The sequence below is a fragment of the Amblyraja radiata genome, chromosome 3 (genome assembly GCF_010909765.2).
Source record: "Amblyraja radiata isolate CabotCenter1 chromosome 3, sAmbRad1.1.pri, whole genome shotgun sequence".
NCBI lineage: Eukaryota > Metazoa > Chordata > Chondrichthyes > Rajiformes > Rajidae > Amblyraja > Amblyraja radiata.
The window spans coordinates 103,897,382-103,920,729 of record NC_045958.1 but is presented as its reverse complement, the minus strand read 5'-3'; the positions used below and the strand labels follow the sequence as shown (position 1 = coordinate 103,920,729).

The following is a 23,348-nucleotide window of genomic DNA, read 5'->3' as shown; positions in this document are numbered from 1 at the left end:
TGGGGTTGGGTTTGAGGGATGCTTTTTATTCCGCAGGCCTCATCTGGTTGCCAGGGCGACCGTGTCCAGGGGCGACGGCTGGCACACGGAGCGCCGGGCTGCGCTCCGGGAAGGGAGAGAGATGCGGGTCGGTGATTGGGCGGCGGGCCCCTCTCACCAGATGACGCTCACGCTCACACCATGGCCGGCCCATTCACAAAGTCAGCGGCACCGCCCAGCCCGACGCACATTGGCCGACGCACACGCTTCCCATCGCGCCATTGCCCTGCGCGTCCGCCCGCCCCACCACCAGCAAGTTCGGCTGTGCTCACACGCGCACACACATATAAAGGCTAGGTGGCAGTGTGCAGATGTAGCCAACCCACTGCGGAGCGGTCGTCACGTATATAGCAGCTGGTACAGCACTGCACAGGCTAAACAGGTAACATTAAAAAAGATCATTACCCTTCACACTATTGTTTGTTTTTTGAGTATGTGTGTGTATGTATGTGTGTATATTTGTATCTGTGTGTATGTATGTGTGTATATGGTGTACCAGGTGTGTGTATGTATGTGTATATATATATGTGCGCGTGTATATATATATGTGTGTGTACATATATATGTGTGTGTATATATATGTGTATGTGTATATATATGTGTGTAGAAAAGAACTGCAGATGCTGGTTAAAATCGAAGGTAGACACAAAAAGCTGGAGTAACTCAGCGGGACAGGCAGCATCTCTGGAGAGAAGGAATGGACGACGTTTCGGGTCGAGACCCTTCAGACTGATATGTGTGTGTGTACTTGTGAGTATGTGTGGATATATACACACACTGAACTTTTTTCCCTCGTTTATCATATTGTTTACTGTGTATTATGATTACATATTCTGTTGTGCTGCTGCAAGTAAGAATTTAATTGTTCTACCTGGGACACATGACAATAAAACACTCTTGACATATCTGCAGAAACTTTTCTTAACGAAAATGCAAGATTTATATTTCAAATTAAATATTTGATATTATTTCAATTTAAAAAATAGTCTGATTTGCATGCATTTGTCTTCTCTAATTAACAAGGTGGTTATTTCTAATTAACAAGAACATTATTTCTAACTTTCTGCCTGTGCATACGTTTATAATTCAATGTGTATTTTGATGCATTCACTTGTGACCAGGTCACATCTGCATGGTGGATGGTGCAGTCTTTAGTGCCATGCCGTCTATGTCCAATTAATTAATTCACACTTTTCATTTGTTCTAACGACTTGGAAGATTGCATTTTATATAGAAAGGGAATACATAACTGTAATGAGAAGCAGGCTGTGTGTTTTCTGGCAGATATGTCTGCCTGGTATGTTCATAGATGAATTGTGTAGGAAGGAACTGCAGATGCTGTTTTAAATCGAAGATAGACACAAAACACTGCAGTAACACAGTGGGACAGGCAGCATCTCTGGAGAGAAGGAATGGGTGACGTTTCGGGTCGAGTTCGAGTCACTCCAGCGTTTTGTGTCTATCTTCATAGGTGAATGACTGTCTTTGTGCTTTACGGTGGTGCGTGGTCGGATTTGCAGCTGAGGCCTGTTCCCGATGTTGGGGGAGTCCAAAACCAGGGGCCACAGTTTAAGAATAAGGAGTTATCCATTTAGAACGGAGACAACGAAACACAGAGAGTGGTGAGTCTGTGGAATTCTCTGCCTCGGAGGGCGGTGGAGGGCGGTTCTCTGGATACTTTCAAGAGAGCTAGATGGGGCTCTTAAAAATAGCAGAGTCAGGGGATATGGGGAGAAGGCAGGAATGGGGTACTGAGTGGGGATGATCACATTGAATGGCGGTGCTGAATTGAATGGCGGTGCTGGCTCGAAGGGCTGAATAGCCTACTCCTGCACCTATTGTCTATTGAAAAACAGTGAAATTCTTTGTTTTGTATAATTAATTAAAATCTTACTACACATAGGCTCTAGCTGCAGTGACGGTTTATTTCCATCTGTTGTCAGGCAACTGAACCATCCGATCAACAACTTCCAGAGCGGTCCTGAGCTACAATCTATCTCATTGGAGACGTTCAGACTATCTTTAATCGGACATCACTGGACCTTTTCTTCCACTTAACATTATTCCCTTTATCAGGTATCTGCATACTGTAGACGACTCGATTGTTATCCTGTATAGTCTTTCCACTGACTGCATAGCATGCAACAAAAAGCATCCCGCTGTACCTTGGTACATGTGGCAATAAACTAATCTAAACAATCATACCTTAAATAAAAGAGTGTATGAATAGTAGGTTACACTGAGACAGGACACAAGGTGTCGCCATGTTCTTGGCACGTTTCAAAGATTTAAAAAAATATATCTTATCTTGGCCATAAACAGGCATTGAACTCGCAGCTGCACTGGGTTGATGTTGCAGGGGTCAGCCTGGCCAAGCGATGACATTGATGTCCTCCACCGCTGCTCTGTGTTGCAGCAGGCCATGTCTGAAATAAAGACCCTTCATGAGTCTGAAGAAGGGTCCTGATCTGTAACATCGCCCAACTGTGATCTCCAGAGCTGCTGCCTGAGCCGTTGAGTTACTCCAGCACTTAGTGTTCCTTTTGTGCATTGGAAGGGCCTGTTTCTATTTGAATAGGAACTCTCCTCTTCTTATCAAAATCCAGAGTCATTCAGCATGGAAACGGGCCCTTTGACCTAACAGCATCTGCTGTTTCTTGACTCTGCCCTTCATCGGAAATGGACTCAGTCAGAACCTCCACAGACGCTGCCTGATCTGCTGGAGAATTGTGCCCCCTGCATTTTTTTCTAGGGTAGTTTACACCCCAGCGGTATGAACATTGACTTCTCTAACTTCAGGTAACCCTTGCTTTCCCTCTCTCTCCATCCCTTCCCCATCCCAGTTCTCCTACCAGTCTTACTGTCTCCGACTACATTCTATCTCTGTCCTGCCCACTTCCCTGACGTCAGTCTGAAGAAGGGTCTCCACCCGAAACGTCACCCATTCCTTCTTTCCAAAGATGCTGCCTTTCCCGCTGAGTTACTCCAGCATTTTGTGTCCACCCTGCCTTTTCAGCTTATATTTTAGATTTCTCTGTGTACCAGAGTGTGTGTGTGTACCTGAACAAGCGTGAGTGTGCATTCGTGAGTGCATGTGTGTGTGTGCATGTGTATATGCGTGTTTTTTTGTGCGTGTATGCATGTGTGAGATTTATTTCCTTATTTTTCACTTGCATTTTGACAGAACCCAGATATCTCCTGGCTCGATAGACAATAGGTGCAGGAGTAGGCCATTCGGCCCTTCAAACCAGCACCACCATTCAATGTGATCATGGCTGATCATCCCCAATCAGTACCCTGTTCCTGCCTTCTCCCCATATCCCCTGTCTCCGCTATTTTTAAGAGCCCTATCTAGCTCTCTCTTGAAAGTGTCTAGAGAACCTGCCTCCACCGCCCTCTGAGGCAGAGAATTCCACAGACTCACCACTCATTTGTGAGAAAAAGTGTTTCCTCGTCTCCGTTCTAAATGGCTTACTCCTTATTCTTGAACTGTGGCCCCTGGTTCTAGACTCCCCCAACATCGGGAACATGTTTCCTGCCTCTAGCGTGTCCAAGCCCTTAACAATCTTATATGTTTCAATGTCTCATCCTTCTAAACTCCATAGTGTACAAGGCCAGCTGCTCCATTCTCTCAGCTCCTGGGGGGAGCTGCGTGGAGCATGCACGCCAGAAATGCAGGGAGCTCCAGTTTATTTCTGCTTGGACTGCGTGCGTACATGCAACGTGCTTGATCAAGTGCACCATGCAGTTACCTCACACTTATTTACATTTACTATTCATGCTTCTGATATATTTTGATTTAAAATACCATGTATTTTAATTTTAAATGTCAAATAGACTGGAAGTGTGGCATTGGTGCTTTGCAGGGGGAGAGGATATAGAGTTAAGAGCCATTGGGAAGATAATTAATCTGGCTCGGGTAAAGTGAAACCAAAGTTTAGCAGGAGTTACTGGAAATGAGGGAATATATACTGGAAACATTCCGGCTGCAGGGAGGGAGAAAACAGGTGATGTTTAAGCCAAAATCTTTGGGAGAAAAACAGTTTAAAATTGTGGGTATGACAGACACAGTTTTTTTTAAAAACTGGGCCAATTCGTAGGGAAGTGGAAAAGAAAATAGGAGCGGCAGATAGAGAGAGAGAGAGAGAGCTTAAGAAAAGTTTAAATACTCTACTGGAAATAGAAGTGAAATTAAAGAAATTCCCTCGTATTCCGCTCAGTTAGCTTACAACCCGACGGTATGAACATTGAATTCTCCAAGTTTAAGTAATATACCCTCCCACCCATTGCACTCCTTTCTCCCCCTATCGCTCCCCTGCCCCCTTCTACCCCCAGGAGCAGAATTAGGCCGTTCATTCAATCATGGCTGATCTATCTTTCCCTCAACTCGATTCTTCTGCCTTCTCCCCGTAACCATTGACGCCCTTCCCAATCAAGAACCCATCAATCTCCGCCTTAATAATAACCAGTATCCAAATTTCCACCAACCCTGGTTGTGTGGCAATAAATTATATCTATCTATCTATCTAAATTATATCTATCTATCTATCTATCTATCTATCTATCATGTGCTCCACGGATTCCACAGATTCACCACTCGCTAACTAAAAATATTCCACCTTATCTCCCTCTGAAGAAGGGTTTCGGCCCGAAACGTTGCCTATTTCCTACGCTCCATAGATGCTGCCGCACCCGCTGAGTTTCTCCAGCACTTTTTTCTACCTCCTTATCTCCCTCCGGCTTTACATCAAACTCCTCTTCTCTCTTTATTTTATATTCTTTTGTCTCCTTTTCATCTCTGGGATTTGCCCCCCACCCCCCTTTTCCTATCAACCCTCCCTCTTCCCCCCCTGTATCCACCTATCACTCGCCAGGTTTTGATCTGCCCCCACCTCCCCTTTCTGTCTTTCTCCCCCTTCCTCCAATCAGCCTGACCCAAATCGACCATTCCACCGTCTGTCCACAGATGCCGCCTGACCCGCTGCGTTCCTCAAGCTCTTTGTGTTTGGCTCAAGAATCCAGCATCCGCAGTTCCTTGTGTCTCTAAAAAAACCCCACAATTAATTACCACAGGCTGCTCCAGCATTTTGTGTCTTATCTTCGATGTAAACCAGCATCTACAGTTCCTTCCTACACAATTAATTACTACGCCGATTACAAGAGGAAGCTGTAGAATTATGACTTTCAAAAGACATTTGGACAGGTATATGGATAGGAAGGGTTGAGATGAATATGGGTTAAATTCAGGCAAATTGGACTAGCCCACGTGTGCCGACATGGTTGGCATGGACTAGGTGGGCCGAAGGGCCTGTTTCCATTTGAATAGGAACTCCTCTTCTTATCAAAATCCAGAGTCATTCAGCATGGAAACGGGCCCTTTGACCCAACGTGCCCACACCATATGCCCCATCTACCTGCGTTTGGCCCATACCCCTCTAAACCTTTCCCACCTACGACCACACACTGGGTCTCTACCCTCACCGCAAACCTTTCCCAATGACCTTAACCCTCCTGCTCCATAGTCTTTCGACAGATGCAAAAAGCTGGAGTGACTCAGCGAGACAGGCAGCATCTCTGCATAGAAGGAATGGGTGGGGATTCGGGTCCACAACTCGAAAAGTCACCCTTTCCTTCTCTCCAGAGATGCTGCCTGTCCCACTGAGTTACCCCAGCTTTTGTATCTATGGCGTAAACCAGCATCTGCAGATCCTTGCAACACGTGGTCCATATTCTTTCACTTGTTGACAACTTTTCATTCTAGATTTTCCAAGCTGCTCTCGGCCAGGCTGAGGAGTGTGGCCAGAGTGAGTCAGCGGCTGGGCTCTGGGCCAGTTGTGGGGAAGCCCCTGATCTCTCCCAGTCAATCCCTTGCCCACAGCCCAGTCACATTTTCCTAATCCAGTGATCGCCTTGTTACTTCATTGCAGCAGACACTGAGATTAGGCGTGGTGATCTGCAAGACACTGCAGAGAGTTGTGGATGTAGCCCAGTCCATCACACAGACCACACTCCTCGCCGTCGACTCCATCTACACTTCACGCTGCCTCGGGAAAGCAGCCAACGTAATAAAAGACTTGTCCCTGTCCCACCCCAGTCATTCCTTCTTCTCCCTGCTCCCATCCGGCAGAAGGTACAGAAGCTTGAAAGCGCCCACCACCAGACTCAGGAATGGCTTCTACCCCATTGCGGACATTGGACTTTCTCGCTGTAACCGATGTGCTACAATGCCGAGATTCTGCCCTCAGTATCACTTGTTACCTGCCAGACATTGTGCTGCCCCTCCACCCTCCCCTTCCTCTTTCCCCCGCCACCCCTCTCCTTCCTCCACTAAAGGTCCATTAACCAGTTCCACCATTCATAATTATCCATCCCTCTTGGGCTCACACCAGTCACTAGCCAACAGTCAGCCTATCGGGGAACCTCCTTACAATAGGTGCAGGAGTAGGCTATTCGGCCCTTCAAGCCTGCACCGCCATCCAATGTGATCATGGCTGATCATCCACAATCAGTACCCCGTTCCTGCTTTCTCCCCATAGCCCCTGACTCCACTATCATTAAGAGACTTATCTAGCTCTCTCTTGAAAGTATCCAGAGAACCTGCCTCCACCGCCCTCTGAGGCAGAGAATTCCACAGACGTGAATTGTGTGAAAAAGTGTTTCCTCGTCTCCGTTCTAAGTGGCTTACCCCTTATTCTTAAAATATTCTTACCCGAGGTCATCTGCTGCCAGCCCTGATTTGTCCTGTTTTTTTCATTATGGTGTCTTTTTTGTATACATCAGCATCCACTGTTCCTTATTATTATGTATATTCCCACCCCTCCTCTTCTAGCTTTCTCCCCTCCCTCCCCTGCAATCAGTGCACAGGAGGGTCCTGTCCAGAAATGTGGACTATCCATGTTCTCCAGTGATGCTGCCTGACCTGCTAAGTCACACCAGGAATGTGTGTCTTTAAAAAAAATATATAAATAAGACCTGCACTTTATGGAAAGTTTGCTTTCCTAGAAAACACGCGACATGTACCTTTGACAAAATCTGTTGTCACTTTCGGATTTTGTGTTGACTTAGTTTAAAATTTAGAAATACAGCATGGAAACAGGCCCTTCGGCCTACCAGCAAAAAGCTTTTCACTGTAACTCGGTACACGTGACAATAAACTAAACTAACTAGCCCATTCTATGTTATCCCAGTTTCGCATCCTACATACCAGGGACAATTTACAGAAGCCGGTTAACCTACAAACCCACACGTCTTTGTAGTGTGCGAGGAAACCTGAGCACCCGGAGAAAACCCATGTGGGCACAGGGAGCATCTACAAATTCCGTACAGACAGCACCCGTAATCAGGATCGAACCCGGGTCTATGGTGCTGTAGGGCAGCATCTCTGCCATCTGTTTTTTTTTTTTCTCTTCTCACCTTACACGAGGTACTTTGTATTAATTTTCCGCAACAAACCAGCTCTTGCAGTTGACCATGGACACTGCAGGAAGGACATGTTTTCAGTGGAGAGGGTGCAGAGGGGATGGTGCATTATTTGGTGTTTCAGTTATGAGGATAGGCTTGTTTATCTTGAAGTACAGAAGGCAAAAGTTAATGTTCATGAGTTATAGGTGCAGAATTAGGCAATTCGGCCCATCAAGTCTGCTCCGCCATTCAATCATGGCTGATCTATCTTTCCTTCTCAACCCCATTCTTGTGCCTTCTCCCTATAACCCCTGACACCCTTACTAACCAAGAATCTGTCAATCTCTGCCTTAGAAATATCCATTGACTTGGCCTCCGCAGCCTTCTGGGGCAATTAATTCCACAAGATTCACTGAAGAATTTCCTCATCTTTCTAAAATTACGTCCTATTTTCTTTGGAGATGCTGCCTGCTAAGTTAGTCCAGCACTTTGTGTTTTATCTGGTATAAACCAGCATTTTTAGTGTTTAGAGATATAGTGCTGAGATAGACCCTTCGGCCCACCAGAACCAGAACACACACACACACACACAGACACACACGCAACTGGGTCTCTGGCGCTGTGAGGCAGCAGCTCTACCGCTGCGCCACTGTGCTGCCTATAAGGGGCATCTGCAGTTCTTTCTTATTACATTTTGCCACAGGAGGCAGTTGAGACAGGTATAAAGAACAACATTTAAAAGATAATTAGATTGGGGAAATGGATAGTGTAAAAAGGAATTGCTGAAAGAATTGGTTTAAACCGAAGATAAACACAAAAAACTGGAGTAACTCAGCGGGCCAGACACACATAAAACTGAAGAAAGGTCTCGACCCGAAACACCACCTATTCCTTTTCTCCAGCGATGCTGCCTGACCGGCTGAGTTATTGCAGCATTTTGTGTCTCCCATCAGTGGGACATGGATGAGGCAGATTTGGAGAGATATATGGGCCAAAGGCAGGCAGCTGGGGTGGGGGACTGGCGTGGATGGGACATGTTGGTGAGATGTGGTGGGCGAGTAGCTGCTGTTGCCCGGGCCGCCCGGCAGGGGGCGACATACCGGCGCAGGCGTAGTGTGCAGCGCGCCAGCCAGGACAAGATGGCGCCGCCCAGGGGAGGCGAGCGGAGGTCGCGGGGCGGCCGCTGACACACAGAGAGAGAAGGAGAGAGAGACACAGACACAGACATAGTCACAGACAGAGGGAGAGAGACACAGACATAGTCACAGAGAGAGCGGGCGGGCGGGGACCGCGGCTGCCGGCGAGGCTCCGAGCGCCGGCCCACAGCGGAGAGGAGGAGGAGCGGCGGCAGCGGTGAGTCCGGGCCCCGGTAACCAGGGACAACGCGGCCCAGCCCCGAGCCCGGGGACAGACAGCGGCCACGCCGGTGAGTGTCGGTGCCGGGGGGGGGGATAAAGCTCGGTCTCTCCACCCCACACACCCTCCACCTCATTCTCCCCTCCCTCCCTCCAGCTCCCCCCTTCCTCCACACACCCTCCACACTATCTCCCTCCAGCTCCCCCCTTCCTCCACACACCCTCCACACTATCTCCCTCGAGCTCCCCCCTTCCTCCACACTCCCTCCAACTCATTCTCCCCTCCCTCCCTCCAGCTCCCCCCTTCCACCACACACCCTCCATCCCTCCCACCTACCCAGCAGCGGTCTCCACCCGCCCATCCCGCTGGGGTTGGGTCGTGGTCATGACAGTGAGATCCCACACAGGGACGTGAGGGGAGTTTGACAGCTCCGACCGCGGGAGATCAAGAGGAAGAAGATTGAACTGTATTGCCTTCCATCACAGTGAGGAATGTGGAATCCACTGTGGTGGATGTTTATATTGATTTTTATGTGGTTGTGCGTCTTATTGCTTTTCACTTAGTATGGCTGTATGGTAACTTAAATTCCACTGTACCTTAATTGGTCCATGTGACAGTAAACTGACCTTGAAACCTTGAGTGGGAGGGACAGTTGGTTAACGGTTTAACCGATCTGACCATCGTGTGCCAAGGGGGGGAGTTCGTGTGACGAGTGGCCCCAGGACACGAGGAAGCAAAGAAAAGGGCGGGTGGGTGAGATAGCATGAGGCTGTTTGGCCCCTCCTGCCTGCCCTGGCTGTGACCCCGACCGTGACCCTGCGCCCTGACTTTGATCCCTACCTTGACCTTGAACCCCATCCCCACCTTGACATTGAACCCCATCCCCTTGGTTCTGACCTTGACCCAGAGCCCTGACCATGATGCGACCTTGACCTCAAACCCCATCCTTGGCTCTGACATTGACCACGAGCCTCGTCCCTGACTTTGACCCCTGAGCCCTGACCCCAAGCACCATTCTTGTCCCTGACCTTAACCCAGAGCCCCAACCTTGACCCTGACCTACCTTTCTTTTTCTGTCCCCTGTCAAGTTTTTGTCGGGATGCAGTCCTCCACACATATCTGTAAGAAGTCTGTACCGACTGTGGTCGTATTGTTCTCCTGAATCTTGAATCTTGTCACCTATTTCAGTGCATCTTGACCAGAAGTTTACTCTGGGATATTTGATGCTGAGGGGAGAGCTGACAGAAGTATATCAAATTATGCATGGTATATATAGGGCAGACAGTCAGAACATTTCTTCCAGGATGGAAAAATCATCTGCTAGATGAGAGGTTCGACAGACTTGAATTGTTTTCTCTGAAACGCCAGAGGTTGAGAGGAGACCTGATAGAAGTATATAAAATTATGAGAGGCATAGATAGATTATATAGTCAGAACCAATTTCCCAGGGTGGAAATGTCAACGATCTCACAGCGTGACTTTAAGGTGAGAGTGGGAAAGTTTAAAGGAGATGTGCAGGGGCATGTTTCTTTACGTAGAGGGTGGTGGGTGCCTGGAAGACACAGCCAGGGGAGGTGGTGGTGGGAGATACGATAGTGGTGTTGAAGAGACTTTTAGAATGGAACATGGCTAGGCAGGGAATGGATGGATATGGATCATGTGCAGGCAGACAAGAGTTGGTCTGTTCGGCATCATGCTCGGCACAGAGACATTGTGGGCTGAAAGGCCTGTTCCTGTGCTGGACTATTGTTCTTTAAGTTGGCGAGGAAGTTAGTTGCCTTTCAAATACGGTGAGGTACAGGTGCAATAAACATATTGCTTGTAGCAGCTCCACACACATGTAGACTACAAAGAAAAAATAAAGTTTGATGAGGTCTGCTCTGATATTATTTTGACTGTAATCATTAGAGTTGTTGACCACTCTACCTATAATACTGGTGAATATGTGGTCTTAACCCTTCAAAGGTGGGGAGAATTCCTGCTTCAAATTACACTTGCGGATTATTTAACCTCCCCATGAACTACCTCTTGAGAAAACCCATGAGTTTGGCTTGATGAAGACCCACATTGGAAAGGTCAAGAGTGTTTTATAGTCATATATGTCCTGAAGCATAACAATGGAACACTTACTTACAGCAACATAACAGTTTTGTAAACACAAAACTCAATGGAATGGACGGGTGTCTGGAATGTGTCGCCGCAGGAGATGGCGAAAGCAATGATAATAGTGGCGTTATGAGGCTTTTATGAGATGGAAACGCAAGGTGGCACCCAAGCCAGGCGATGCTCTGCAGGCTGGTCTCACAAGCAGATTGGCAATCATAACTGCTCTATTGTACAACTACCCCCCCCCCCCCCCTTCTGTTGTGGGGTAGACTGACTCCCCTCCCCCTCCCCAATCTTTGCACATCCCCAAGCCTTTCCACTCGTCACTTTAATTTCATGTTTCATGTATTTTGTGTTTTATGACTGATGGCAGATCAATTTCCCTCCTGGGATAAATAAAGTTCTATCGTATCAGGTCATAAGTGACAGGAGCAGAATTAGGTCATTCAGCTCGTCAAGTCTACTCGGCCATTCAATCATGGATGATCTATCTCTCTTTCCTTGCCCCCTACTCCTGCCTACTCCTCGAAACCCCTGACACCCGTACTAATCAAGAATCTATCTTTATATAATCACTGATTACAATTGCTCCACTCTTTCAAACCTCTCCTCCATTCCCTTTATCCTGTATCTGTACAGTGTGGGCGACTCGATTGTAATTGTGTATAGTCTTTCCGCTGACTCCAGTATTTTGTCTTTTATGGAACAGTACGGCACAGAAACAGGCCCTTCAGTCCACATTGTTTGTGCCAACATGATGCCAAAATAAACCAATCTCCTCTGCCTGCACACAATCCGTATCCCTTCATTCTCTGCAGATCCATGTGCCTATCTAAAAGTCTCTTAAATGCCACTATTGTATTTGCCTCCACCACCACCTGCATTCCAGGCACTCACCACCCTCTGCATAATTAATAAATGAATGAATGAATAATTCAATAAATACATTTATTGTGCAATGAATAAATGCCTCACATCACTCCTTTCACTTTGCCTCTTTGACCTTAAAGCTAAGCCCACTCATTTTTGACGTTTCCACCACGGGGAAAAGTTTCTGAATGTCTACCCTATCTATACCTCTCATCATTTTATATACTTCTATCAGGTCTCCCCTTAGCCTCTGTAGTTTTAGAGATAACAAGCCAACTGAAAACTAGACTCTGCTGTGTTGACATACGATCTCGTGAGTGCACAAACATATGTGATCTTATTCCCACCTTCTCAGCCTCCTCCCTTTCTCCCGAGTACTTTCATCTGTTTTATGCTGTTGAAGGGGACCGTTTGGCCCATCGTGTCAATGCTGGCTCTCAGGGCAAGATCTACTTCTGCCATATGTTCCAACACTGCTTCCACCACCCTTCAAGGAAGAGAATTTCAAACACTCTTAGCCCTCAGGGAGAAAAAAAAAAGACATGTTTGAACAACACTGAACTGCAGATGCTGGGAATCTGATAAAGAAAAGCAGAAATTGTTGGAGCAGGCCAGGCAGCATCTGTCTCAGGAGTAATAGTGTTAACATTTCATGTCGAAGATCTGACAAAGGTTCTTTGGCCTGACTTGCTGAGTGTTTCCGACATCTTCTGTTCTTTGGTCGTATCATGTCTGTCTTAAATGGGTATTCCTGTTACTGAGGTGTCTGTTACCTATTAAGAGTGGCTATCAAGGAATTGTCTGTTAAGGATTAATATTAAGGCATTATGGTGGCTATTAAGAATTAATAAAAAGGGATGAGGTGTCTATTAAGAATTAATAATGAATTGATGGTTATTAAAAATTAATATAAAGGAATTATGGTGACTGTTAACAATTAATATTAAGGAATTAAGGTAGCTATTAAGAATTAATATTAAGAAGTTAAGGTGGCTATTCAGAATTAAGGTGACTATTAAGAAATTGAGGTGACTATTAACAATTAATATTAAGGTGGCTATTAGTAATTAATATTAAGAAATTAAGATGGCTATAAAGGAATTAAGGTGGCTATTAAGAAATTAAGGTGGCTATTAAAAATTAATATGAAGGAATTAAGATATCTATTAAGGGATTAATCTAGAACCTATTAAGAATTAAGGTGGCTATTAAGGTGTCTGTTAGCTATTGAGAATTTTCCTAAAAAGATGGCATCTGATATTTAAACAGATCCTTTCTTCTATATTCTCCCGCAATGGTAACCATGTTCTCTATTTTCACCTTGTCAGCATCTGTCAGGGTCACTGACTGAATGTGTACAGAAAGATGGCAGCTGACAGAGTTAAGGACCTGTCCCACTGTACGAGGTAATTCAAGAGTTCTCCCGAGTTTTCCCCTGATTCGAACTCGGAGAATGTCCGCAGTGGGTCCGTAGGAGTTCGTGGATGTCTCGTAGCTCGTACGAGTAAAAAGTAACAATTTTTTTCATCACGAGTATTTTTTTACTCGTGGATATTTTTCACAGTGTTGAAAAAACGTCACAAGTTTACCAGATTTCCCGAGTACCTACCATTACTCGTACGAGCCGCTACGAGACATCCACGGACTCCTATGGATCCGCTACGGACATTCTCTGAGTTCGAGTCATGGGAAAACTCGGGAGAACTCTTGAATTACCTCATACAGTGGGACAGGCCCTTTATATACCACATAAACGTGGCCTTCAGCTAAACTCTTCCATGATGACCAAGATACCCCATCTAAACTATTCTTATTTGCCCAGGTATGTCCCATGTCCCTCTGAATCTTTCCTATCCATGTACCTGTCCAAGTATTTTGCAACTGTCGGCATAGTACCTGCCTCAACTACCCCCTCTAGCAGCTCGTTCCGTAGACCCACGAATAACTTGAAGAGGCAGCTACCCTCTGAGTGAAAATGTTGCCTCTCAAATTCCTATTAGCTCTTTCTCCTCTTACATGAAGCCGATGGAATTCATAGTCACAGACGGTTGTGGAGGCCAAGACACGGGGTATTTTTAAAATGGGGATTGATAGGTCTTGATTAGTAAGGGTGTCGAGGGCTACAGTGAAAAGGCAAGAGTTTTGGGATAAGAGGAAAAATAGGTCAGCCATGATCAGGATTAGTTTAGTTTAGTTTAGAGATACAGCGCGGAAGCAGGCCCTTCAGCCCACTGAGTCTGTGCTGACCAGTGATCCCCGCACATTAGCACTATCCTACACACTAGGGACAACTTACAATTATACCAAGCCAATTACCCTGTACATCTTTGAGTGTGGGAGGAATCCGAAGATCCCGGAGAAAACCCAGGCAGGTCACGGGCAGAATGGACAAACTCCCTACAGACAGCACCCGTAGTTAGAATTGAACCTGGACCTTCAGCGTTGTAAGGCAGCAACTTTATCACTATGCCGACCTAAATAGTGGGTAAATTCGATGGGCTGGATGGTCAAATTCTGCTCCTATATTTTATGATCTATCCCCTCTTGTTCTTGATTCTCCAAACCTGAGAAAAGACTGTCAATTCGCCCTGTCTCTGCCGGCTCATACTATCACTGAATCATTAATGCAATCTCAGCCAAGTGCTTGGAAAATGGCTTCATATTTCCCATTGTTTCTCGTGGAGGTTGCGATATTTTTGCCATCAGAGCCGCGATCCTGTTTACAATATCCTAGCACATTCTTTTAAAGCTTTTAAACGCTGCTAGCTAACCCAGACAGAGCATCATGTGCTTATATATTATAATGTAAAGAGGTCTGCTAATCTCAGATGGTGTAGTCTTTAATTATAGTTCCTCGTGATGAGATTCTGATGGTTTAAGTTATGTTTATTATTGGCAAGTATAACGAGGTGCAGTGAACAGCTTTGTTTTGCAAAACATTAGATAATATAATACATTCAAGTCAAACAATAGGTAGACCAAAGGGGAAGATACAGAGTGTAGGCTATAGTTCTCAGCATTGTTGCGCATCGGTTCCAGAGACAAAGTCCAATGTCCGCAATGGGGTAGCGGTGAATCGGACAGTACCCTAGCTTATGGAAGGACCGTTCAGAAGCTGAAGGGGAGAAGCTGTTCCTGAGTTTGGTGGCGAGTGCTTTCAAGCTTCTGCACCTTGGAGACGGGAGCGGGGAAAAGAGGGAATGACGGGGTTGGTTGTGTAACACTACGAATAACTTGAAGAGGCAGCAACTAAGAATCTTCTGCTTAGTCTTGTGGTTTTTGGCCAACACTGCCAGGATGTCTGCTGTAAGGGTGGAAAGCTTCTGATGAAATGCAACGGCAGCTGTGTGGGCAGTTGGAACAGTCACAGTCACAGGTTCCAACGGTCATCAGCTGCCTCATTGTTAGCTCTTTCAGGTACCCGTTATGGTCTGTTCAGCCCCCGCGGAGTGCAGGAAGTTCAGAGTGGATGCGACTGAGGTATACAAAACTATGAGGGGCATAGAGAAAGAAACTTTTCCTCAGGGAGGAAATGTCAAAGACTAGAGGGCAGAGCTTTAACGTGAGAGGGGAAAAGTTCAAAGGAGATGTATTGAGTGGAGCTATCATTTTTTTACAAGAGTAGTGAGTACCAGAGTGATGGAGGCAGATAAGATGGTGGTAATAATGAGACTTTTAGATCAACGTGCGTATGCAGGGAATGGAGGGATGTGGATCACGTGCAGGGAGAGGGAATTAGTTTAACTTGGCATCATGTTCCATACTGATGTTGTGGGCCAAAGGGCATGTTCCTGTGCTGTGATGTTCTATATCAGAGTTGAATAACACAAAAGGGCCTAGACACATAGAAAATAGGTGCAGGACGAGGCCATTCGGCCCTTCGAGCCAGCACCGCCATTCATTGTGATCATGGCTGATTGTCCCCAAACAATAACCCGTGCCTGCCTTCTCCCCATATCCCTTGATTCAACTAGCCTTTAGAGCTCTATCTAACTCTCTCTTAAATCCATCCAGTGATTTGGTCTCCACTGCCCTCTGTGGCAGGGAATTCCACAAATTCACAACTCTCTGGGTCAAAAAGTTTTTTCTCACCTCAGTCTTAAATGGCCTCCCCTTTATTCTAAGACTGTGGCCCCTGGTTCTGGACTCGCCCAGCATTGGGAACATTTTTCCTGCATCTAGCATCCAGTGAATACAAGCCTAGTCTTTTCAATCTTTCCTCATATGGCAGTCCCGCCATCCCGGGGATCAATCTCGTGAATCTACGTTGCACTGCCTCAATCACAAGGATGTCCTTCCTCAAATTAGGAGACCAAAACTGGACAAAATACTCCAGATGTGGTCTCACCAGAGCCCTATATAAGGTAAGGGGGGAATGGTTTATAAGGAATCTTAGCGGGTTCTTCTTCACCCAGGGAGTGGCGAGTACCTGGAGCACACTGCTGGAGACACTGGTGGGAGCAGACTCACTGGTGGTATTTAAGAAATGCATAGATGTGCTCTAGTCATACAAGTGCTGGAAGAAGGTATTAATACAGATGGTTGCGCACCGGTTGGCATAGACGAGATGGGCCGAATGGCTGTTTTCCTGTTGTATGACCTCAAGAGATTACCAAGAATGTAAAAGGTGTATACATTTGAAAAGTGAAAGGGGCAACGTTGAAAGGAGGCGTTTTTTTACAGAGGGTGGTGGGTGCTTGGAATGCGCTGCTTTCTTTTGTGTGGCGTGCACAGCCTGAAGTTGTTGGACAACATGTTCTATTTGATCTTCCGTTTGTGCACGTTGAGTTGATTGCATTAGTCGAAACAGGGCAGACCACGTGATGGTTTCAATCTTCCATCCAGGAACGCGCTGCCAGGGGTGGTGGTGGAGGCAGATACAATAGTGACGTTTAAGAGGCTTTTAAGAGGCTTCTTGGCATCATGTTCAACACAGACATTGTGGGCCGAAAGGCCTGTTCTTGTGCTGTTCTATTTCAATGTATGTTCGGGTGGATAGAGGAAAAAATGCAACTTTCAACGCTTGCTTCCAACACTTAAAGTTTATTCATCCTCCACTTCTAGTTAATACCCTCTGGTTTAGGCAGCATTCTGGATGCTTATGAGGTGCCCTTCTTCCTGTTTGTGCGTAGTCTCACTCTGGCAATAGAGGAGGCTGAGAACAGATAGGTCCGGAGAGGAAAAAACAAAGAACTGCAGGTGTTAGTTAATACACAAAGTGCTGGAGTAACTCAGCAGGTCAGGCAGCATCTCTGGTGATCATGGATGATGTTCTGAAGACAAGTCTCAACCTGTCCATGTACTCCAGAGTTGCTGCGCCATCTGCTGAGTTACTCCAGCACTTTGTGAGCTTTAGGACAGCACAGTGGTAGAGTTGCTGCCTTTCAGTGCCAAAGACCCGGGTTCCATCCTGACTATGGGTTCTGTTTGTATGTCCTCCCTGTGACTGCTGAGGGTTTCCCGGGTGTTCCTATTTCCTCCTACACTCCAAAGACATACTGGTTTATAGGGGATCGCTAGTCGGTGCGGACTTGGTGGCCTAAGGGCCTGTTTCCGAGCTGGCCCTGCTTTAATCCTTGGCGTGTCTTGGCAGTGTTTCTGGAGGTTGCACAAGACATGTAATGGTGCTGGAACACAACACCCAGCTGGACCTTTCACCTACATTTCTCACTGCCAACGTTAAGGTCATTCAGTTGGATTTGTTCAAAGTAAATAACTCTGTGTGGACAGGACTGTTTCTTTGCGAACTTTGTATCTTCGATCTGTCGATAAGCTGGGTAAACAGCGAAGGAAGTACATGAGTGATGCGAAGAAAGTTGGGGGGGATTGAAAATTGTGTCAGGTTGTTTATTAGCTATTAATTTGTCTCATTCTGTGGATTTAATGTTAGTGCCGGTCAAGAGGGCCTCTATAAAGGAACTGATCATCTTCCTCATTCAAAGGTAGACAAAAATGTGGAAAAATCGAAGGTAGACAAGACAACGAAGGACCCACATTAAAACAGCAGAGCAGAGATAGAGTCTGGGATCGGTTTCTCCACCCAATAGTTCAGTGGTACTTTATTGACACGTGTACCTAGGTACAGTGACAATTGTTTTCTTCATGTGTAGGAAGGAACTGCAGATGCTGGTTTAAACCGAAGATAGAGACAAATAGCTGGAGTAAGTCAGCGGGACAGGCAGCATCTCTAGAGAAGGAATGGGTGACGTTTCGGGTCGAGACCCTTCTTCAGACTCTATTGTTTTCTTCATAAAGTTTTTAAGTTATAGGAGCATAATCCAGTCATTTGGCCCATCAAGTTTACTCCGCTATACAATCATGTCTGATCTATCTTTCCCTCTCAACCCCATTCTCCTGCCTTCTCCCCATATCCCCTGACATCCTTGCCAATCAAGAATCTGTCTATCTCCGCCTTAAAAATATCCATCGACGGCCTGCACAGCCATTTGTGGCAATGAATTCCACAGATTCGCCGCCCTCTGACTAAAGAAATTCCTCCTCATCTTTCTAAAGATATGTCCTTTGATTCTGAGGCTGTGACCTCTGGTCCTTGACTCCCACTAGTGGAAACATCCTCTCCACATTCACTCTATCTAGGCCTTTCTATTCTTCATTCAGTTCAGTAAAAGTCTTGCTATACAAAGGCACGATCATACTTAAATACCAAAGTGTAGGATATGGAGATAACCCTGAGACAGTCCACAAGAATCAGCACATTTCCAGTGCTATTTTTGTATGATTCAAGTCCAAGGAAGTTTAAAAAAAAAACGCAGGTTCTTAACTTGGCCATAAAGGCCCCTTGTCCTGGTGGCGGCACTTGGTAGTTGGGTGAGGAAAGAACTGTAGATGCTGGTTTAAGTTACAGGTAAACAATAAATGCAGGAGTAACTCTGCGAGACAGGCAGCAGGCAGTGAAGAAAGCGAATGGTATGTTGGCCTTTATAACAAGAGGAATCAAATATAGGAGCAAAGAGGTCCTTCTACAGTTGTACAGAGCCCTAGTGAGACCACACCTGGAGTATTGTGTGCAGTTTTGGTTCCCTAATTTGAGGAAGGACATTCTTGCTATTGAGGGAGTGCAGCGTAGGTTTACTAGGTTAATTCCCGGGATGGCGGGACTGTCATATGCTGAGAGAATGGAGCAGCTGGGCTTGTACACTCTGGAGTTTAGAAGGATGAGAGGGGATCTCATTGAAACATATATGTTTGTTAAGGGTTTGGACACGCTAGAGGCAGGAAACATGTTCCCGATGTTGGGGGAGTCCAGAACCAGGGGCCACAGTTTAAGAATAAGGAGTAAGACATTTAGAACGGAGACAAGAAAACACTTTTTCTCACAGAGAATGGTGAGTCTGTGGAATTCTCTGCCTCAGAGAGCGGTGGAGGCCGGTTCTCTGGATGCTTTCAAGAGAGAGCTAGATAGAGCTCTTAAAAATAGCAGAGTCAGGGGATATGGGGAGAAGGCAGGAACGGGGTACTGTTTGGGGATGATCAGCCATGATCACATTGAATGGCGGTGCTGGCTCGAAGGGCCGAATGGCCTACTCCTGCACCTACTGTCTATTGTCTATTGTCATCTCTGGAGGTAGTTTGGTGATAGTTTACCGTGAATATACTGGGTTAGAAGATCGGGTGTGATCTTATTGAGCAAGACAGTGAACTTGAGGGGTTGAATAGCCAGCTGCTAACTCCTATGTCCATATGACTAAATCTCTCTCCTCGCAATATTTGTTGCCGACCGTAGAATTCTGCGATTAATTCTAACATCAGCAGAAGTTGGACACACGATGCTCAGAGTCTGTTTCCCGCAACCATTGACAACCATCCCAGTTGGCCTGGAACCTATTAAATTGCTCTTCCTCTATAGCTCTCCCATTGAGTCATGCATAGTCTCACATCATGGAAAATGTCCCTTCAGACCAACTTGTCCATACTGGCCAAGATGACCCACCTAAGCGCGTCCCATTTGACTGGATTTCTCCCATATCCTAAACTTTTCCTATCCAAGTGCATGTCCAATTGTCTTTTAAATGTTGTTATGCTACCTACCTCAACTACCTCCTTTTGTTCCATATCTCTCTACATCACCGTCTATATCTCTCGTTTCTCTTCCCCCCGACTCTCAGTTTGAAGAAGGGTCCCGATCCGAAACGTCACCCTTTCCTTCTCTCCAGAGATGCTGCCTGTCCCGCTGAGTTCCTCCAGCATTTTGTGTCTGATCATCTGGTGGCTTATTCCATATACCCACTACTCTGAGTGATATAGTTGCTCCTCAGGTTCCTATTGCACCTTTCGCCTCTGACCTTCAACCTAGAGACTTTTGTTCTTGGGTCCCTAATCTGTGGAAAAAGACACCTTATCAATTCCTCTCGTGATTTTATAAACCTCTATCATCATGTACGCCAAGGAATAAAATCCTAGCCTGCTCAACTTTTCCCTGTCGCTCAGACTCTCAAGTCCTGGCAACATCCTTGTACGTCTTCACTATGCTCTTTCCAGCTTAACAACATCCTTCCTATAACAGTGTGACCAAAACTGAACACAACACTCCAGATGCGGCCTCCCAGAAATCTAAAGAATCCCAGCCTTCAGGGGCAATATTCCTCATCTCCGTCTGAAACGGTTGATCTTTTGTTGCAAATCTATTTCCCACCGTTCTAGATTCTCCCATGAGAGGAAACATCCTTGCTGAACACCCTGTCAAGCCGCACTTTAAGTTTCTGTAAAATCATGCCTCATTCTTCTAAACTCCCAATCTTTAGACCCAAACAGCTCAACCATTCACAGAGTCATCGAGCTGTCCAGCATGGCCCACCTTGTCCATGCCGACTAAGTGGCCATATTGGGCTCGTGCCATTTACCTGCATTTGGCCCATTTCCCTCCATATATCTGTCCAAATGTCTTCTTAAACTGGTTATTGTACCCGCTTCCATAGCTTGCTTTAGACTAGAGATACAGCACGGAAACAGGCCCTGTCGGCCCACTGAGTTTGTGCCGGCCGGCGATCACCCCGTACACCAGCACGACCCTACACATTGGGGACAATTTACAATTAACCTACAATCCTGTATGCCTTTGGAGGGTTCCAACCGGAAACATGTTCTCCCAAGATGATGCCTGACCCGCTGAGTTACTCCAGCACTTTGTATCTATTGGGTCAGAACTGTTTTTGTGTGTCTTACCAAAATGGCTCCCCTCATATTTTCCATCTTTCCACTCCCTCTGCCGAAATGTAAAGCCCTCTTGTATAGTCTCCCTTAGCTTGCTCTGTCGCTGACTGTCACAATACCAGAGAAAGACACATACGAGTTGAAGAAACATTTTACTACCTTGCACTGGGACCCAAGACCCTCTGCCTGAAGTTTCTGTCTGTCTCTCCTCTTGTCAGATAGCGTGTTGCATTACCCTTTTGCCTACACACTAGGGACAATTTACAATTTTACCAAAACCAAATAACCTACAAACCTGCATGTCTTTGATATGCGGGAGGAAACCGGAGAACCTGGTTAAAACTCATGTGGTCAAAGGTACAAACTCCATACAGCCAGCACCTCTAGTCGGGATTGAACCTTGGTCTCTGGCGCATTGTGGCAGCAACTCTACCGCTGCACCACTGGGCAGCAGGTACTGCCTGACCTGCTTGAGTTCCTCCAGCAATTTGTACTTTGTTCAAACTTCCAGCATCTTCACATTGTGTCTCCACTCAGTGGAATGCAGCTTGTCGCTTGTATTGTGTGGCTGAGCTGATTCATCTGCCTTCCTGCTCCGAGATTGTTCCAAACCTGCTCCTACTTGCCACGATTCTGATCTTACAAATTCCATCCGAGATTTGTTACTTCCTGTCCGATATCTCTCTGTGCTCATGTTTCGGCAGTTCAGAGAGCTGACATTTGCAGCGATGTTGCGAGGAACACTGTGCGGTGGAGGGAGGCGATTGCTCCAAAGGAGAATGTAGCGCATAGAACAGCACAACGCAAGGACGGCACAGTGGCGCAGCAGTGGAGTTGCTGCTTTACAGCGCCAGGGACACGGGTTCGATCCTGAATAGGGGGCTGTCTGTATAGAATTTACGCATTCTCCCTGTGACCATGTGGGTTTTCTCTGGGTGCACCGGTTTCCTCCCAAACTCTGAAGAACGATGTGCAGGTTTGTAGGTTAAGTGGCCTCTGTATATTGTCCCTCTGGTGTGGGATTGAACTAGTGTACGGGTGATTGCTGGCTAGTTGGACTCAGTGAGACGAAGGACCTGTTTCCACGCTGTATCTCTCTCTCTATTTCCATTCCGACAGCCTCTACATTCCAAAACACTTTCTAAGGATGGTAGAGATTAAGAACAAAGGAGATTAATTTGATCGGAAGTGTTATGATTGGCAAAGAAGTAGAAAAAAAGAGATTGTTGTCATCAACTATAGGATGTAAGTAGTGGTAATATTAACTGAAAGAGATTAGGATCAGGCTGGACAAACTATTGGGAGATTCTGAAGCTGTGTAGTTCAATCATTGAATTCAGAGATTGTGCCCAAATTTATGAGTGGCGAGAGGCCGAAGATGAACAAAGTTAGGGTGGCACGGTGGCGCAGCGGTAGAGCTGCTGCCTCAAGGGCTCCCACTTGGGCGTCATTGCACGTCATTTACGCGACATCCTGCTATCTGTGGGTTACGTTCTCCCCATAACCGCGTGGGTTTACTCCAGCTGCTCCGGTTTCTCCCACACCCCAGATTCGTGCAGGTTTGTAGGTTAATTAGCTTGGTAAAATTGTAAATTGTCCCTAGTGTGTGTGGGATAGTGTTACTGTACGGGATGATCACTGGTCGGATGTTCAGGTTTGTAGGTTAATTGACTTTGGTAAATTTTCCCTAGTGTGTAGGATAGTGTTACTAAACTAAACGTAACTAAACAATAGCAGGTACAAACATTGTCTTGGTAGCTTTAACTTCTTCTCTAAGTTGTTATTATGGTGGATAACAGTGAAAGTAGGGGAAAGGTTAGAAGTTGCAGTGTGCTGAGGGCCGGCAGCCAAACCCATTGTGTAAATGATTCATTTGTTGCTGTGATTGCTTCACTCGATGAAGTCTGTTGAACTTTGATACTAGTGAGCACGACGTGTCCTGAGAGGGAGGGTCCTAGCAGCTGTATAAATGCAGGCTGCAACACTGGACCCTCTCAGTCTGGGGATATCTGTGCCCGCAGACGCTGCGCTCTGTGGCACCACCCACCCACCATGTTCCGCGTCGCCGCCAGGCTCGGCCGCCTGCTGTCCTGCGACGGTCTCTACGTTGGGCAGGGTTGCGGTGCTGGTCCCGGGCACCTCGCCTCCACCACTTCCCTGCAAGCAGCAGTTGCTGTCAAGCTGGCGGCCGTGAGGAGGTAGGTTGTGCGCTGGCAACGAGGGGGGCAGTCGGACGCGCACCCCAGCCGGCTGTGCTCGCGTCTCAGTCGTTGCCAGACCAGCCCTTCTGGCGTGTCGAGCATGTATGTATTCCTGTGCTGGAGTAACTCAGCAGGACAGGCAGCATCTCTGGAGAGAAGGTATGTGTGACGTTTCGGGTCGAGACCCTTCTTCAGACCGCTCCT

General features: G+C 46.5%; 1 protein-coding gene across 6 annotated transcripts in view; it reads left to right on the top strand.

Moving 5' to 3' along the window:
• The first annotated feature begins 229 nt into the window (after positions 1–229).
• The window catches only part of hmgcs1 (3-hydroxy-3-methylglutaryl-CoA synthase 1), a 41,024-nt gene continuing 17,905 nt past the window's right edge, over positions 230–23,348 (top strand). Inside the window, exons 1-2 of one of the 6 annotated variants that reach the window (XM_033018468.1) lie at positions 8,563–8,654; positions 8,689–8,793. Coding sequence is in view for 1 of the 6 variants with exons in the window: in XM_033018462.1 (XP_032874353.1) it covers positions 22,996–23,141 (146 nt within the window). In the remaining 5 variants the exon portion in view is untranslated. Of the gene's footprint in view, positions 422–1,982; positions 2,116–8,558; positions 8,867–22,922; positions 23,142–23,348 lie in introns of those variants that run through there. The other 5 variants (XM_033018465.1, XM_033018467.1, XM_033018463.1 and 2 more) reach the window with 5 other exon arrangements.